The 18,527-nt window shown below is 34.8% G+C and overlaps 1 protein-coding gene and 1 non-coding gene across 2 annotated transcripts; one reads left to right on the top strand and one right to left on the bottom strand.

The window, feature by feature from the left end:
* Window positions 1–4,023: 4,023 nt before the first annotated feature.
* On the bottom strand, window positions 4,024–4,921 carry LOC126656227 (B-box domain protein 30-like). Its single transcript, XM_050350742.2, has one exon. The coding sequence runs from the start codon at window positions 4,795–4,797 to the stop codon at window positions 4,369–4,371; it is 429 nt and encodes a 142-aa protein (XP_050206699.1). The 5' UTR covers window positions 4,798–4,921; the 3' UTR covers window positions 4,024–4,368.
* A 13,111-nt stretch (window positions 4,922–18,032) lies between these two features.
* On the top strand, window positions 18,033–18,139 carry LOC126658908 (small nucleolar RNA R71). Its single transcript, XR_007634474.1, has one exon. It is a non-coding gene; the product is annotated as a small nucleolar RNA R71 (small nucleolar RNA).
* Window positions 18,140–18,527: the final 388 nt, after the last annotated feature.

Raw genomic sequence — 18,527 nt, 5'->3', positions numbered from 1 at the left:
TGATAGCAGTTTAAAAAAACCTTTCACCAGACTGATAGGACGATAGTCCTTAATATTGGAGGATCCTGCAACTTTAGGAACAAAAACCATAAAGGAAGTGTTAATACCCTTAGGAAGGGTGCTAAGATTATGAAAGTCAGAAAAGAATTCCACAAACGCTTCCTTCATAAATGGCCACGCTCTCTTATAAAACTAAAAATTAAAGCCGTCAGGACCCGGGGCTTTCCTCTCACCGCAGGAACCCACAGCTTCAAAAATCTCATTATCCGTGAACGGCTGAACTAGAGCTTCAGCTGCATCCTCCGTCAAGCTACCAAAAATCAGCCCACTAATATTATAACTGCACTTAACTCCACTACTGTACAACTTCTTGTAGTATTCCCTGACCTGAAACCGAATATCTTTCGGTTCAGAATAGCTGCACTCTCCTGTTTGAATTGACGAAATGTGATTGTTTCTGAAGTGAATGGATGCCATGCTGTGATAGAATTTGGTATTTTTATCCCCTGCAACATACCATTTAACTCTCGATTTTTGGACCCACATGGACTCAAGACGCTTTTCAGCCGTCCACAGCTCTTCTCTGAGCTTAGCCAACTCGCAATTCTCGCCTGAAGACAGCAGCCCTGCATCACCAGCGATCTCTCTATCTCTAATGACATCAGAAAGCGCCCGAATTTTTTTAGTTTGATCACCAAACACATCCGTATTCCACCTTTTAATGAGAAGTCGAAACTTCTTTAGCCGTTGAATGATATTGGAGTATTGCGCACAAACCTCAACCCAACTGTCTCTTGCGAAAACCTCAAAATCATCATGCTCCCACCAACCATCAATAGACCTAAATGGTTTAGGGCCCCAATCGAATCTATTAGCTGAACGAAAGCAAATTGGGACGTGGTCTGATTGCCCTCTCGTTAAAGCGGAGAAAGACATACTTGGCCAGATAGAACTTGCCGAAGCTGAGATCAAACACCTATCAATACGTGATCTGGAGTGGGAATTCTGCCAAGTAAAAGTCCTCCCTTGCAGAGGTAAGTCAAGCAATTCGGCATTATTAACAAAATCCCTGAAAGCAACCATCGACGGAGTATAACCTGAACCATTCAACCTGTCTTCTGGAGAAAGAGTTTCATTAAAATCTCCACTAATGAAAATGGTACCTGCAAAGACTAAAAGAACTTCAAGCTCCCTCCATAAGTTCATCCTCTCGGCTGCCACGTTACTAGCGTATATCAAAATATGTCTGCAAGGGATAGCATCAAACATAAAATCCAGGACAATATATCGAGGACCCTTAGAAATAGAGACAGTACGCAGTAAAACAGAATTCCAGATGATCAAAATACCACCCGAAGCCCCGATGGAGGGGACAAAATCATACTTATAATCCATATTAGGCCAAAGATTACTAACTAGAAAGTCATCCACCACCTCTTTTTTAGACTCTAGTAAACCGAGAAAGGAAAGATTGTTGACGGATACCATATCTCGAATGAATTTATGCTTTCGCGAAAAAGAAAGCCCACCTCTACAATTCCAAGAAATGAAAGATAATGGCACAGACATAGTAACTGAAAAAAACCTTGTTAAGGAAAAAAGCTATTGTCGATTGACCGAATTAGCCAAATTGTTTGCAAACTTTGGCAACGTTTCTGATCTGGACTGCAAGTCGAAAATCCCCAAATCGTGACCCATCTTCCATGTCTTTGATGCTTCTGTTTCTGTCACATCTGACCCGTCGCCAACCAATAACCTGTTAATACGGCACATATTACTGATGTTGGAGTCCGAAAGTTCCCTTTCAATTTCTAGCTGATCTTCAGAGCAGTCCTCAATACCACCTAGGACATTAATTTTCTTCATGGGCCTGCAGTGTGAGCGATTATCAGGTATCTGGTTCTCTTGCTGACTATCACCCTCCTGAGGTCCTTCATTAACCTCTGCACCTGACGAAACCGTAGGCCTGCACTCATCATGCGGCATGTGCATTTGTTCGTCCACCTGAACTGTGGGATGTAAAACCTCCTTTGTTACGGCTGTGATAACATTATTGTACTCCAATGAGAGAAGGATAGGATCTTTAGTTTTATTTTCCTCGGTATGACTACCCATTCTCCTTGGACCTCCCAAAGATTGATCGTCAAATCTATCCTGATTTAGAATAGAATCTGGAACAATCGTATCAAATGAGTTCAAAAAATAATCTTCCTTGTTCGAAAAAGAAAACCCCTCCTCTGTATTCTCCTTTTTGTCCAATGAGTCCACTTCTACTTCAGATTCATTAGACATCAAAGAGAAAACAGGTTCCTCAAATTCCACAGGATCACATGTTTCAACAACATATACTGTATACCTCTCTTCACCAATTGCCAAATTGATCGGATGATTAATGGAACTGCAAGTAGTCGAGACTAGAACCTTTCCTGTATCGAAACGAGACCGCTGTCCTACTGATGGATGAACAGAAATTGCTTCACCCACTGAGTCCCCTATTGCCATAAAAGTCTTATAACACCAAGCCAAAAGAGGAATACCTGTTACTGACAGCCAAACAAAGCGAAAAAGAGAACTGTTATGGTCCTCCGCCCAAGTAAACGACTGGAAAAACTCAGAAAGAGATGGCCCTTTATTCAGGATAAAATCCTCAGCGTCAGAAACTTTCCTGAATGTGAGTAGAACTCCATTCCCTCCAACTAGAGAAACATTCTCTACCTCAATTTTCTGGTGAGCCAGAAATAATTTCGTTTTCAGAATGTCTTGCACAGCATTAACCCTAGCGAAAATAGATCGAACTAACCAATCCATAGACTCAGAGGCCAGAGAACTGTCAGAAACAACCACCGATATGTTTTGTTTATAAGTTTTGGTTCAATTTCCTTCTCCCTTAACTGCATCTCTCCCGATACAATGTCTTTGTATGAACGGCCGTTACGGAATGAAGGTGAAGAGATGATTCTAGGTGAACTTCTCATCTTCTCTGTCTTTTCAGACGTTAGGGTTTGAGTCGAGGTTTTGTTGGGGAACCTGGAAACATAAGCCCTAAGTCTGAATTTTCCAATAGCCACCATATTCAGCTGGCTGATGATCCAATCCAATGGTTTATCCGAATCTGGCCTGAAAAACCCAAAACTACAGTTACGTTTCGAGAGTTTTGTAGCTAGCGAAACTCTGCCCTTCACTCCATATCTCTCGAAGACCTTCTCCAAATCTCTATACCTCCATATTTTGGGGAAGTTTTCAAAGTAAATCAATCTTCTACTTTCTGCAATAGCATCCTCACGTGCATGTGAATTGCATGGAATTCCTTGGTTAACTGTTGTGGGGTTGATCTTCAATGGGTTCTGCGTCACGTAGTGGATGGTTGGCTTGGTCGATGTCTGGAGCTGCGTTGTTGGGGCGCTGTTGATGGCAGTGGTCGTCGGAAATTTGATCTGGCTGGAACTAGGGTTCCACCTCTCCGTCATTCTCGGTCTTTTTCCTCACACAACTTAATTGGTCGCAATTATTCTTTTTTGCATATTTATTTCAAACAAAGTACGTAATTACACTATGGTGATAAAAAAAAAGTTAATTTTTTGGTCTATCAAATTGATAATAGCCATGAAAACTATCCAATCCATTGCTTCAATTCTAAAAACTAATTAAACTAGTAATTATGTAAAATCAGATATTTTATGTAAAACAAAGAACAAGTATATATGGAATAGTACCTGGTTACAACCATTGGAAGATTTTAATAGAGTTTTAAAAAGTTAAAAAAATTAGCTTTTATCACCATCAGTGATTACACCATCTAAAAATTAATTTAATTTACAAAATACTGAGAAATTTCATAAAATAAAGAGAACAGCTTTTCCCAATTAGTAAATCATAATTTAACAAGATAATAGGATTACATTATATCTTCGGAGAAAAAAAAAACCATAAAAATTCTAAAGTTTTTTAAAATAGAAAAAGAAAATAATAAAAAAAATAATGATAAGTTAAAACATAAAAAAATCAAATCAGAACCCATTCTAAATGATGAAATATGATCGAAAAATAACAAATTTGATGAACAAAGCTAACGAGTCTTGATCTTTCATCCATTTCTCATTGAACTAAATTTTTAAAACATCAAAAAACAATCCAATAATCTATTAATTATGCGAATGTCTTTTTAACATTTTTTTTCATTATCTAGCTAGGAATCATAAGCTTGGTTGTCTATACATAAGAATATATTATTTCTTCTTTTCTAATTCTCCCATTTCAAAACAGCCTCATCGTACATAGAGAACCATTGCGTTGTATAATTTTCCTCGTACGAAAATTCTTGAATCTAAATTAGCGCAGAAATACAAATCCATGAACAAGATAGTTGCATCAAAGAAAAAGAAAAGGCATTTTAAGTGATTTAGAGCAGTGTTTATCACCATTATTTGAATCACAAATACTACTCCTTGTTCGATCATCTCTACCAGTAGTCGTAACTATTGTCGGGAGAACCATCTCAACCGAAGCACCAAGCAGATATCTTTGCGTAAGATTCTGACAAGTATTGCAAAGAAAACATCTGATATGTCTATTTGCCAAGAAATTAGCTCCATGTACCCATTTGTCACATTTTCTACACAGAAATGCATCATCAGCTTGGCAATATAAACTTGCTTTTGACCCACAAAGCTCACAGCATACCAACGTCGATGAGGTTTCGTCGTCTTCTTCCGATGAAATAGCGGAAACAGCCTCCGCTTCCACCTCTTTTTTGCGGAAGCTAGTTTGATTTCTTCTCTCTTCTATGCCTCTACACATTTTTTTGTTCTTTGTGTTTTAGAAATTTTTATGTTTTTCTTGTGTTGTAGAGATACTTTGTTTTGCAATATGATGGAAATTGGTGGAGGAGAAATGGGGCATTTATATAGTAATTGTTGTGGTAATGCTCACATGCATTTTCATTGAATTCAATACTGGACAGAATTTTAAGAATGTATTGGACCTCATTAAACGACAAAAATTGCCACTTTTTTTTTTTATATTTTACCTTCTTTATTATATAAGTCTGAAATTACTATCACTTAAATTAGATTAAGATTATTATTTACTCTAGATTCTAAATATATATATTATTTTATTGTGATATTTTAGTTCTATTTAAATCATATTTTTCTTAATGGAAAATCTGAATTATTCAATATTAAAATTCAAAAAATTAAAAAATTAAAGTAATTGATTTACTCTCATATGATATTAGTACTTTTTTTTACATTGAATTGTTAAACTAATTAATTATCTCTAATATCACTACTTAATTGTCCCGAATCAAAATCGTTCCAAAAGTGCTATGAGAGTTCCCTAAATTAATTATGTAGAATTGAGATTTAAATACTCGAAATTTGAAATATATTTTATATCTATATACTAGCAAGTGATTTCATAAGTCTGATATAGTCAATAAGCTGATCTAGTGTACATACTAACGTGTCAAATAATTTGTGAAACTGTAAATTTTACATTTGAATAGAATTTAAGTGAATTATTGATTAGATTTCATATATGGCTAACGTGGCCAGTTTGTTTTCAAATTATTGGTGGTACATTTTTATCACATCAAAGAAAAGAATATCAAACTTGTGGTCGATAAAATTACATGTACTATTATGAGGTTATTTTGGTAAAGTTGAACAAGAATCCTAAAAAAATCAAATGGGTTTGATTAAATGTAGAAAACAAAGGGTAAAAGAAGCAAAGATGATTAAGCTAGAAGCTTTGTGTAAGATGCTTGGAGAGATATTTTTTGGAAGTTGAGTGGTTAGCAAGTCAATTTAAGTTTAGTAAAGAAGCAAAGAGGAAGAAAGTGTTTGTATGGCTAAGAATTAAAGCCTCCTTCTAAGTGGAGCCCCACTATGCCACACATAGCTATTTGCATATGGCAAATTTGAACCATAGATTATATATTTTAAAATTTTAGTGTTTATGAATTCTTATTTTTAAACAATATTATATTAGATTTTTAAGCTAAGATCACTACTTTGTATTATATTATATAAATCTTCAAAATATTACAAAATATAGTCCAAATAAAATAGCGCGCATGAAACACTCTATCCAATTAAAAAATTGATTCCGGCAAAAAAATGACTCTGGAAGTTGTCCGTCTCATCGATATGAATCTGCTGGTTTGAACCGGGGTAGATTCCGAGTTTTGGCAGGCTCGGAATCGGGCCTGAATGTTGCATTTTGGCTTCTAGGTCTGATTGACTTGGAAGGTTACAATTTTCACTACTAAAATGGAGCTTTTTAGCGACGGATTTTTCCGTCGCTAAAAAGCCCATATCCGTCGGGAATTGCTTTCCCGACGGATTTTCCGACGGACGTAATCCGTCGGGAAATGTGGCGTCGCTAAATACATTAGCGACGCCACAAAACAATCCGTCGCCAAATGGCAAAGGTCCGTCGCCAAACGTGTCGCCAGGCGACGCGTTTGGCGACGTTCCAAGACGGAGTTGGCGACGGATTTGAATCCGTCGCCAAAGTCCGTCGCCAAATGGCGACGGTTTTGGCGACGGATTTATCCGTCGCCAAATCCGTATTTTAATTTTATGATTGGGTTTAGCGACGGACTTTATCCGTCGCTAATCCGGACAAATCCGTCGGGAAATTGACAAAAATCAAGCATAATTTTTTTGATTTTTTGGCTTTTTAAATGAATGCATACCCTGTTTAAATACGCATAAATTGACGCAAATTATAAAAACACCGAAAATATCATAAATATATATATATATATATATATATATATATATATATATATATATATATATATATATATATATATATATAACGTACGATACATGAAAATTGTATATCAAAAACGTCCCTACACTACAGTACTACAAATCTGTGACGTCGTCATCTGGGACAACGTCATCAGTAGCCGGTGGAGGCGGTGGTGGAGGCGGTGGTGGAGGAGTGGGTAAAACATCTCCCGGGGCCCGCTGCTGCATCTGCTGCATCGCCGCTGCAACCGCAATCTGGACCTGATCACGGATCGTATCCGCAAACTGAGCGATGAGATCAGTGCGGAACCTCGCATCGTCGGCTGGCGACATGGTCTGAGAGGAGCTGCCGGGTCGTCTACTAGAAGTACCCCGCTGCGAGGCTACGTACTCAGAACCAACTGAGCCTAATCCGTAGATACGCCGCTTCCTCACCCCCTCAACAGCAAGATAAACTTCGTCCGGATCCACTGGGGTAGATGCTGTACTCCCCTCGGCTGTCTGTGTAGCGGCCAACATCTCCTGCTCAAAATGCTCCTACAATAATAATTTAAACCAATTAGTTTCATATGAATTACATGTTTCAAACAACTTAAACGTTATTTCTAATAAAAATTCGGCAGCATCTCGTTTATAAAATGAACATCACCCATTTTTCAGGGAAATCCTGCAAACTTCAAATTGTACAAACTAGCACATATCAACAACCAAACCACTTAATTCAAAGGAACAACAAAAATACCTAATTCAAATAAAATAAATTACGTGTTTCAAACAATTGAGATATTATATTCAAACTATTGAACTACTTAAACTATTTGAATACTACTTTCAATCAATATAATTTTAAAAAGATACTTACAGCCGCAATCCTCGCGCGCTCATCCACGAATCGGGTCGGGTCAGCCTTCAGAGTGTGCATCCGCTTATGCACAAATTTGTGCTTTGACACTATGCACTTCTGGCAGCGGCGGTGGATTCTGACGACGGCAATTTGTCTGGCGGCGGCGGCGGCGTTGTCAGCTGGAAACAGTAACTCGTCGTTTCGTCGTTTCACGTCGGTTTTTCATGCAAAACACTCAAAACCGCATAAAACGGACAAGGAATACAAATAACATGTACTAGGATTACTTTACAGTGCTTAAAATTGAATTAAAACACCTAAACAACTGATTTTATAGCAATTTAACCAAGAACGTATTCTTGACAAAAAAGCATAAACACAACCCTAATATGCATTCTAAGCATTAGAATAAATTGAAATCTAAATATGGCATATCGCATTAAATCAGCCTATTAAAATGCTTCTCATCAATTTGTATAGAAGTTATAGCAAGAACATCAAATTTGACAATTATGACAATTTATGACAAAAATCAATAAAATAAACTGACATGCATCCTAATACACAAAAATTCAGTAATTATGATTAACATGGCATGAAAAGTAACTATAGATTATTGAGGGTCCTCAGAAGTACCGTTCTGAGTTCTTGCCTAGTTTTTTGGCGATATGGACGTAGAATCCAGCTTTTGATCAGTGCTTTACATGGCGTTCTTAAGTGATTAAAGCGTCTTTAACTTGAGTGAGTGTGTGTGTGTGGTGTCTGTGTGGTTCAGACAGGACAGTTTTTTCCCTAGGGTTTCTATGCTTTTTCTGGTGTTTGATTACCGACCCCTGGCTAAACTAATTAGAAGTAGTATTTACAATGGTTAGTGGTGACCTTGGGTTTTCTAGAGTTTGGTGGTTAGTCTTCAATCAATAAGTTTACTATTTACCTAGTTGTAATTAATAGATAGAGCTTAGGTTATGAAAGACTGTCAAGTGATATTTTTAGGATTATAATTACTTTTTACTTTTACCTTATAATTGTACATGTTAAATTTGTATTAATTAATTAATTAAGTGATAACTATGTCTAAAAATGTTATTTGGTGTCCGAAAGTATTAAAAATGACTCTTGGAACCCTGTGGGTTTGGGTATGGTCAATTTCAAGCTTTCAAATTGGCTTATAAACTTTTAAGATATTGCACTTAGTCCAATTTCTAGACTTAAACTACAATTTCTATAGATTTTAATAAACTATTTACAACTAATTGTGTTTTAACCCCTTAAATTTTCATTATGCACTGATTATGTCTGTTGGGATTCAAGCAATCGAATCAATTGCTCGTCACGCGGACAATTATCTCTAGAAATAAGCATTGGACGCTTCAGTCCGTTATCACTTGTTACATGTCAAAAAATATGTGTCTACATGCACTAGCCTAAAAAGTAAATTAATCATAACATTTAATAAGGGTATGATAAGAAAAATGAAAACAAAGCTGTGAAAAATTAGAACATTGATTGTGTTTTTTAAACTGTGTGAAAAGGAGAAAGTGAACTATTGTTTTGATATGGAGGGAGTAAATTTTATAGAACTCATTAGTGAAGTTGCTTGCATAATATTTTAATATCATAAATATATTTTTTATGTTTTATTAAAACATAAAATTGTTTAATGCATTTATAAAAAAAAAAATTTTAATGCCAATAATGTTGGGGATTTACTAAATATCGCCCCTCCGAATTACCCCTTTGCCTTCTTAACCAAAACCAAAAAAATTATTCTCTCAACCTCATTTGAATCCTGAAACCGTAATGACGGATAATGCTTCCAATTCGTTGGGAGACGAGTATTAAGAATCTGAAACGAGTATCCCAGCGTTTCCCGAGGTATTTGTTTATCGAATTAAAATTGATTTCTGAAATTGTTTTCATGGTCAACACCAAAAGGCAGCCACATCACCTGCTCAAAATATAATAAGAAACAAGAAATTAGTAGAACAACAACTAAGTAATTAAATTAAGGGTTAATTCCATAAAAAAATCACGACCTTTACACGAATTTTCATTTTAATCACGACTTTTAAAAATTGCCATATAAAACCATGACCTTTCATTTTTCCGGTGAATTTTACTTTCATTTTTTTTCAAATCTGCCGGATTATGGTGTCCACGTCATAAAAAATACACCAAAAATTGATTTGGTGATAGATTTGAAATAAAAATGAAAGGTTGTGGTTTTATATGGCAATTTTTAAAAGTCGTGATTAAAATGAAAATTTGTGTAAAGGTCGTGACTTTTTTTGGAATTAACCCTTAAATTAATTTAATTAAATTTACGTATCTCGTCTGCAATCAACTGGTCTATACGGACACACAATGCAACACAATGCCTGAAGCCGGCTATCCACGTTCTCTGTATGTGATACGCTCTAACTGCAACCTCGAGGAGTATCAGAACCGATAATAAGCCGCTCTTGCTGGGGTCGGAAGCATAGAAAGTACTCATATATGGTGTCAAGCATCTAGGCAAACCATGACAATCTTCCCTTGAAGCCACTCCTAGCTGACGATATAGGTACGCTAATGTAGCATAGCCCCACGAGTAAGAAGGCGCATCTGCCAATCCATTGGTCACCTCCCAAAGGCATGCTCGTCTAATCCGGTTGCCACTCTTATCCACAAACAAGGTGCAACCTAACATCAACCAAATTCATACTATGGCCTTAATCTCAGCAGTCTGACCCTGACTCTGACTACACAAACCGATCACTGGGTCACTCAAAATCCCTCCCTGAGCCATATGCTTGGTTCCCTCATCTAATAGCCTCTCTAACTGATACCTAAAATCTTCACACAAGCAGCCGGAAGCGGATGTCTACCAGGATAACCAAAAATCATATCTCCCTCGAGTGGAATACGGAGAATATGCCACACATCATGCAGTCTAATGGTCATCTCCGCGAATGGCAAGTGAAATGAGCTAGTATCAGGCTACCATCGCTCCACAAATGCAGATAGGAGAGGAATATACAGGTGATCAAACATAGTAACCGGGAGATGTGCCAAATCAGTCTCGTCTATCATCTATTTAACCTCGTTAGTAATGGCCGTATACCAATCTCTCAGCTTCCCACAAGTTGTATGTCTATTCTAGCACTTGATTGTGTCTCTCTCCTCCCCATTCCATATCCCACAAGCAATATGTCCATGGAAATTGCGAATCACTCTCTGCCGTCATGGGGTCCACCTAGCACTAGCCCATTAACAGTCCAAACATAATCAGCATATGTCCCATGTCATCTGCTCGAACCTGAATTTATGATTACAATAACTAATACGAATTTATATTTTTATCAGTATTGTAAAATTAACACAATTATTAAATTATATTTACCCGATGACGATCCAACAAGGAACCGTCCATCTCTCCCCTTCCTCCGTCGAGAAACGTAGACTGGTTCTGAATTCTCTGAACTTTGCATATCATCATCCATCAGCATATCATCAAACATCCTCTACCTCACTAGGTCTCTCAACAACAGCAGTCTGCGTCTATTGTCTCTGTCATCAGATAAAGGTGTTCACATTACGAGATCGGACATGTCGAGTTCCCGACCCCTCAACATCCGGATCTAACTATTGTTGCCGAGCAGTAATAGTTTTTCCTCTACCAGATCCCCTACTCTGCAACTATCAATTTAAATTAATATTAATTAAATTACACTATTTAAATTAAACAAATACAATTAAATTAAGTAAATTAATAATAAAATTAAATTTAACTAATTAATTTAGACTAATTAAACTAAATAATATATCTAAACAAATTACATTTAATTTACTAAATAATAAAATTACACTAACTAACAGATTATAATCCTAAACCTTAAACCCTAAACTAATAATATTTAAATTTAATTAAACTAAACTAAACTAAACTAATTAATTTATTTTTAATTAATATTTATATTAAAAAATAAAAAAATTATTGGTGGCGGCGACGTTTTTGGTCGCGGCCGCCTCTTGGGAAACATTTCCCATCTTGGCCGACGCTCTCGGGCCGCGTCGGTAAAAAACAGTTAAAAGCATATAAAAAACTAAAAACGAACGCTTATCGGAGGTTCTCGTGCTACATTTCGGTTAGATTCCAACATTTTCATTCAAAATGGTCCTATCCATTTTTCATGTTTGAGTGTTAGTTGACAGAATTTGAATATAAATTTTAGATTATGAAAAGATTAAAGGGTTTTTAAATAAAAATAGAGGCGTATTTAATAATTTAGGGCGTCTACAATAATAAATGTCCAAAGATTGCTCAATTTTAAAATAAAATAAAATTGAAAAAACAAAGTATTGTAGGAGTGGAAAACGTGGAAGGATGGGAGTGGAATGGTTGTCCTTGTCCACAAGTTTGTTGAGCGTTGATATACAACTCCACATGTATGGTTCTAACCTCAAAGCTTTCCTTACATCCCATCCGTCGTTTCCTATGTGAGTTGGCTAATTATCCTTGTCAATATTTTCAAGATGTGGCCAAAATTGGTTTCCTCATTTATGTCCAATAGTCTCTTTTGCATTTGATTGGTGGCAATTTTGAATTTATTGTATACCGTTTGAAAATTATAAAACACTTAAAATAATTTTGTAAATCAGAAATAAAATTACTATAGTACATGAGGGTGTAGCCCAGTGGCTATACTCCTCGCCGTACATTTTTCAGAAAGTTAGGGGCTCGACCCTGTCTTTCGTTGGTGGATTTTTTTTAAATTGTTATTTCAACTAATTTCTAACACTGATGCATAACATATCATTAACAAAAAAAAATTACTATAGAGAGCAAATTGAAATATCTAATTGGATTCAGTTTCATATTATTAATTAAATCAGATTATTTCAAAAGTTTCTACGTATAATATAATTTTTATTTTATTTATAATCAACCAATATTTAAAAAAATTGTCATTGTTAGAACATATAATACTTTAGTTTATTTTTAGTGTTAGGAAATCAAGTAAAATGATTTAAATAATATAAATTTATTTTTAAAATTTATTATTTGATATGTTAATAAATCATATTTTATGAAATTAATTATTTAATGCATCTAATGTAATTTAATTTATTCTCTGTTTTTATTAATAATTTTTTTCTAAAGGATTATTTTTAATTATTTATTTTTAAATTAAAAAACTTTAAAAACATAGAAGATAATTTTTAAAATAAAAAATAACTTGAATTTATTAAGTTCTTACATCTCATAAAAATAAAATTTCATTTATATTTATAATAAAAATAAAAATAAATTTAAAAATATTAAACTTGAATTTTATTAATTAATTCTGTAAATATGGAGGAGTAATCATAAGAATGACCGGTTTAATAAAGATGATAAAAAAAATTAAAGATGGTATTTTTTAATTTTAAAAAAATATATAAGCTATATTGTACTATATTAAGACTGTTAATTTACGCTATAAATTAACTGGTGATTTTTTTTTTCTTTTTTAATAATTGAGAAGAGAGGAGTATTTATGAGAGAAATTAAACTTATATCTTCGCCAGTTTGCTGTTTAGTATTTGTATAATTTGAACTACAGCTCGTTAATAAGTAACCGGTGATATTGAATACAACCTTAAAATGATCTAAATCGAATTTAACAAACATTAGAAAGGATATTTTTTTTTATCAGGATATATAAAATTGTGGTCAAGACTAAATTGGGGATTGAATAAGAGCAAGCAACAAAAACAGATGGATTTGTGCCACAAATTTTGTGATTGTGAGACCCGAGATTGACTCTCGTAATTAGCTAACCGGCATAAGAGAGAAAAACCTACCTACGTGTCGCTCGTATATAAATGAACTTAAACCACACTTGAAAATATAGCCGGCCATGGAAATATAACTCATAATATTTACACGGCCAAATTTATTTAAAGGTCTCTAAATTTTATATTTTTTTTCATTAGACTTTATACTTCATTTTTATATTTTTTGGTCCCTCTACTTACTCATTTTTTATTTTCAGGTCTTTTTTAATTTTTTTTCTGTCTTTTTGTGTGATCGGAGGAAAAAAAGAGTGTAAGTAGAGGAACTGGAGGAAAAAAAATTTATAACTACAGGGACTGGAAAAACTCAAAAAGGACCTCAAAATTAAAAATAGATAAGTAGAAGGACTAGATAATACAAAAATGAAGTATAAGGACCTACGGAAATAAAAGTGTGAAGTACAGGAGCCTCTAGATAGATTAAGCCTATTTATACTTAAACATCCTAAAAAGTACTACAATGCACTGTTTTAAAACCGACCGGTAGCCAAACCGATAAAATTACCAATTTCCGGTTTGACCTGTACGACTGATTCGACCGACGGTCGAACCAGTCGAGTACATTTTAAAACAATATGTAACACAATATTATATTTCCAGTTTTATTATTTTTAGAGTTAATTGCAAATTAATACACAAATTTTACCCTAATTTGCAATTACAACACAAACTTTAAAACTTGGCAAATTGGTACACCAATTTTTATTTTTTGGCGAATTGATACACCAAACTGGAAAAACGCTAACGTGGACATTGTCATATAAAGCTACGTGTTGTTGTATGATTGGTCGGTGTACTAATTTGCCAAAAAATGAAAGTTGGTGTATTAAATTGCCAAGTTTCAAAGTTCGTGTTGTAATTGCAAATTAGGGTAAAGTTCGTGTATTAATTTGCAATTAACCCTTATTTTTATGAATTATTATCTTTTACTGTTATTTATAATTTTTTACTTTCTTTTCAAAATTCATTTAAAGGAAAGCCTAATTACTTAAAAAAAATCTCATCTTATAACATTATTTCGTTTATACCCCGACCTATAAAAAAGTTAATTTGTACTTTTTTTTTCATTTTTCGTTTTCAACTCTACCGTAAAACATTAAATTGAACTTTTTTCATTTAGAACAAAGGTTAAAATAGTCCTTCATCTTTTAACCTATATTCTAATTAGACTTTAATGTTATTATGGTACAAAAATACCTTATTCTTCATAACATTAAACTTTTAATTATTATTTAATTTATATTAATTATCAATAATTTATGAAAAATCAAAAAAATGGTACAAACGAATTTTTTTCTATGTCGGGATATAAACAAAATATTGTTATAAGGTGGGTTTTTTTTAAGTAATTAGTTAAAGAAATATATAAGAAGATGACTTTTTTATTTATAGAAAATTATGTCTTGATTAGCTATAAAAAGAAATAAAAAAGTTTACTATTTTTATTATTTTTTCTTTTTTTCTATTTAGGAGATTTTACTTTTGTGTTTCCTATTTTGTATTAGCTTTTTGGTTTTTTTTAATCTATCCTAATAAATTAAAAACTTATCATTTTAAGTTTCTAATTTATTGTCATTTTTTAAATAAATTTTATAATTATTTTATAAATTATATTATAATCTTATACATTAATTATATTCAACTCTAATTATATGGAAATAAATAACTCATTTCACTTAGTTATTACACCCTTTGTTTGATATTACTAATTTTAGTATAGAAATATTAAAGAAAGAGAGAAATAATCTAAAGAGACAAAAAAATTAAAAGTCTGATTTAGATAATATTTAAAAATATATAAAAATACACAGGTGCGATTAAACTGGCCAGTCTAATTTGGTTCTGGCTCACCGATTTAGCCGGTTCATTCCGGTCCAAACCGGTTGGACCGGATTTTTGGTTCTTAGTGTTTTAAAAACAGCGGCTCCCTGTCGAACCGACCGGTCCGGTCCGGTTTTTAAAATACTGCTACAACGTACGAATCAATATGTTCAAACTGTAAGTTATTGTGTAAATTGTTTTTAAATATTTTAATTTATTATTGTTACCGATGAAAATTAAATTACAGGGTAATATAATGAACTGAGTTACATCAGATCTGTTCGTCAATAAGGATATGTGAACTCGTTTAAACAAGTTATAACCGAGTCTTTAAAGACTCGCCTGACATAAACAATCCGAAAGGTTCGCCCAATCTTAGTAATGACCGAATCCACTAGGATTCGGTATATCGCATAACTCGGATCTAACGCGTTTTGCCAAATATCTAAAATTACGTATACGATTCAACTACTCTAAAAGATTCTAGAAGATCTAGATCTCACGGATTTTGGAAATACTTTCTTAATTGGAATCACGTTCCTATTTAGGAGCCCTACCATATTTAGAAATCATTCATAAATACGACTCTTGCTAAATAGGAATTTGTTTTCTATTCGGGTTCATCCGCTAAATAGGACTCTTGCCAAATAGGAATTTGTTTCCTATTTGGATTCGTCCGCTAAATAGGAATCTTTTTTCCAAATCTACAAGGTATTCCTTTATACTCACTATAAAAGACATTGAGGTAATGCCTACCCACAGACTAATTATAATTTACGAATAATACTCTCTTAATCTTACGACTGGCTTAAGCATTAGAGAGTTAATCGGACAATCACCATCAGATCATCCATATGCCTTGTTTGCAGGTTAAAATCCCTTTGAGAAGACAGACTCCACCTATTGGCGCTGTCTGTAAGAAGAGCTTGATAACTTCAAGAAAGAATGAGCTTTTTTGAACTGAAATCAAATTCTATTGAAGGATGAATTCCAGCAAAATTGACCCAAAAAGTAAACGACGAAGAATGGAAAATAAAGAAATCACTTCACTAGCAATAATTTTCAACACATGAGATTTTGGACGTGTAAAAAGTCCGCATAATGATGCCCTTGTAATTGCAATGACCATCAACAACTGGAACATGGAAAGAATTTTAGTAAACGAAGGAAGTGCAATAAATCAGATGACGAAGAAGGCGTATAAAGGCTTAGAACAAACTTTGACAAAAGTAAAAAGGAGCCCCGTTCCACTCACAGGATTTGGTGGCTCGCACATAATCCGATTGGGCACGATCATCCTGAATGCAAAAATCGGGAATCCAAGGAAAATCAAAATGACGTTCAACTTAGTGGACATCGACTTACCATAGAACTCGATTCTGGGAGACCTTTTCTTCACGACTCGGCAATTATAACCAGCATAAGGGCGCTCACCATGAAAATTCTAAGTGAAGGAGGAATCATCACAATAAGAGAAAACCAAGATATGGCCAAAAAATGCTATGACGAAGTGTAAGAATCATATGAAACTTTGCCAATTGGAGAAATGTAAAATCACGACATTTAGGAGAAAAACTGCAAACCCGAAGGCCAAGTACTCAAAATGGAATTGGGAGACAGTAAAAAGGTCATTTGGGGGTATGCATACCCTCAAAAACTCAAAGAAAAAATCGTAAAAGTCTTGAAGGCTAGCATGGAAATATTCGCTTCGAAAGCTTATGAAATTGTAAGGATCGACACACACGTCATCACTCACATAATTAATATGGACGAAAAAGCAATGGAAGTGAAGCAGAAAAATAGGAAATTCTCGGGGAAAAAAAATCGCAGACGAAGTTGAAAAACTAATGAAAGCAGTATTTACCAGAGAAATTCATTACCCCGAATGGGTCGCCAATGTGGTGATTGTGAAAAAAAAAATGGGAAAAATCGGATGTGCGTGGAAGACACTGACTTCAACAAAGCATGCCCAAAAGATAGCTACCCGCTATTGGATATAAATCAACTCGTGGACTCAGCGGAAACGCCATGTACAGCCTGGTAGATGTTGCACAAGGATACCATCAAATCCCAATGAAAGAAGAAGATAAATGAAAAAAATATATTTCATTACCAATGGCGGAACATATTGCTACAGTGAAATGCCATTCAGATTAAAAAATGTTAGAGCTACATACCAAAGGCTCATGAACTTTATGTTCGAAGATAAAATCGGGAAAAGAGTTCAAGTGTTCTATTGCTACCTTGGAAACTTGGACCCGCTTGTTGAGAAGCTTGAACATTTCCTTGCCCTTCATTGTTTCTCCACCTAAAATTGGGGTGATTTTTCCACCTGAGGTTGTAGGTATTGGAATAGGGATCATTGACCTGTCTTTAACCCCCAATGTAATTCACTTGCTCACTCAAAACTTGGCCCGCAACTAGACATTCTCCACCCGTATGATTGTATTCCCCACAAAACTTGCATCCCACTTGCACATAAGCTACCAGCGTTTCTTGGAGCAACTTGTTTCTAGAGGGCATCCACTTGGGATTGAAGTGAAGCATTATGTGCTTTCATGGCCTCCATCTCCTTTACTTGGTCAAGAGTCATTACCGACTTTTGACTAGATGGTCTTCTTCTATCCATGTAGGACCATGTACTACTCACGATAGACAATTTTTCCACCAATCCAAGGGCTTCCTCATATGTCTTTTGCATCAAAGAACCACCCGACACCGCATCAATAGTAGCTCTAGTAGTCTCAGTTGTCCCATCATAGAAGATTTGGATAACATGCTCTCTCTTGAGCCGATGATGTGGAACATTCCTTTGTAGATCCTTAAACCGCTCCCATGCCTCATAAAGTGACTCCCCCTCAAATTGGAAAAAATCAATTATCTCCTTGGTTAGCCTTGCGGTCTTGCCATGAGGGAAGTACTTATTGAGAAACACTTGCGCCAAATCTCTCTAATTATGGATTGACTCATTGGGGAGAGATTGAAGCCATAAACTTTCCTTGTCCGTCAAAGATAAGGGGAACATCCATAGCTTAATTTGATGCGCGATTATCCCATGAAGCTTGAAAGTGTTGAGTACACACAAGAACTTGACAATATGTGCATTGGGATCCTCATGACTCAACCCCTAAAATGCACACCGGTTCTTCAAAAGTTGTATGGTACTTGGCTTAATCTCAAAATTCGCCGCTTGAATCGGCATCGGAAAACACCCAAACGTAGCATTATCCACATCCGGCAAGAAGAATTCGTCCAAAGTTTGTTTTGGTTGATTTTGCACTTGC

Source organism: Mercurialis annua, linkage group LG7 (genome assembly GCF_937616625.2).
Source record: "Mercurialis annua linkage group LG7, ddMerAnnu1.2, whole genome shotgun sequence".
Lineage (NCBI taxonomy): Eukaryota > Viridiplantae > Streptophyta > Magnoliopsida > Malpighiales > Euphorbiaceae > Mercurialis > Mercurialis annua.
Note: the sequence above shows the minus strand (reverse complement) of the source record. Positions and strands in the feature narration are given on the sequence as shown.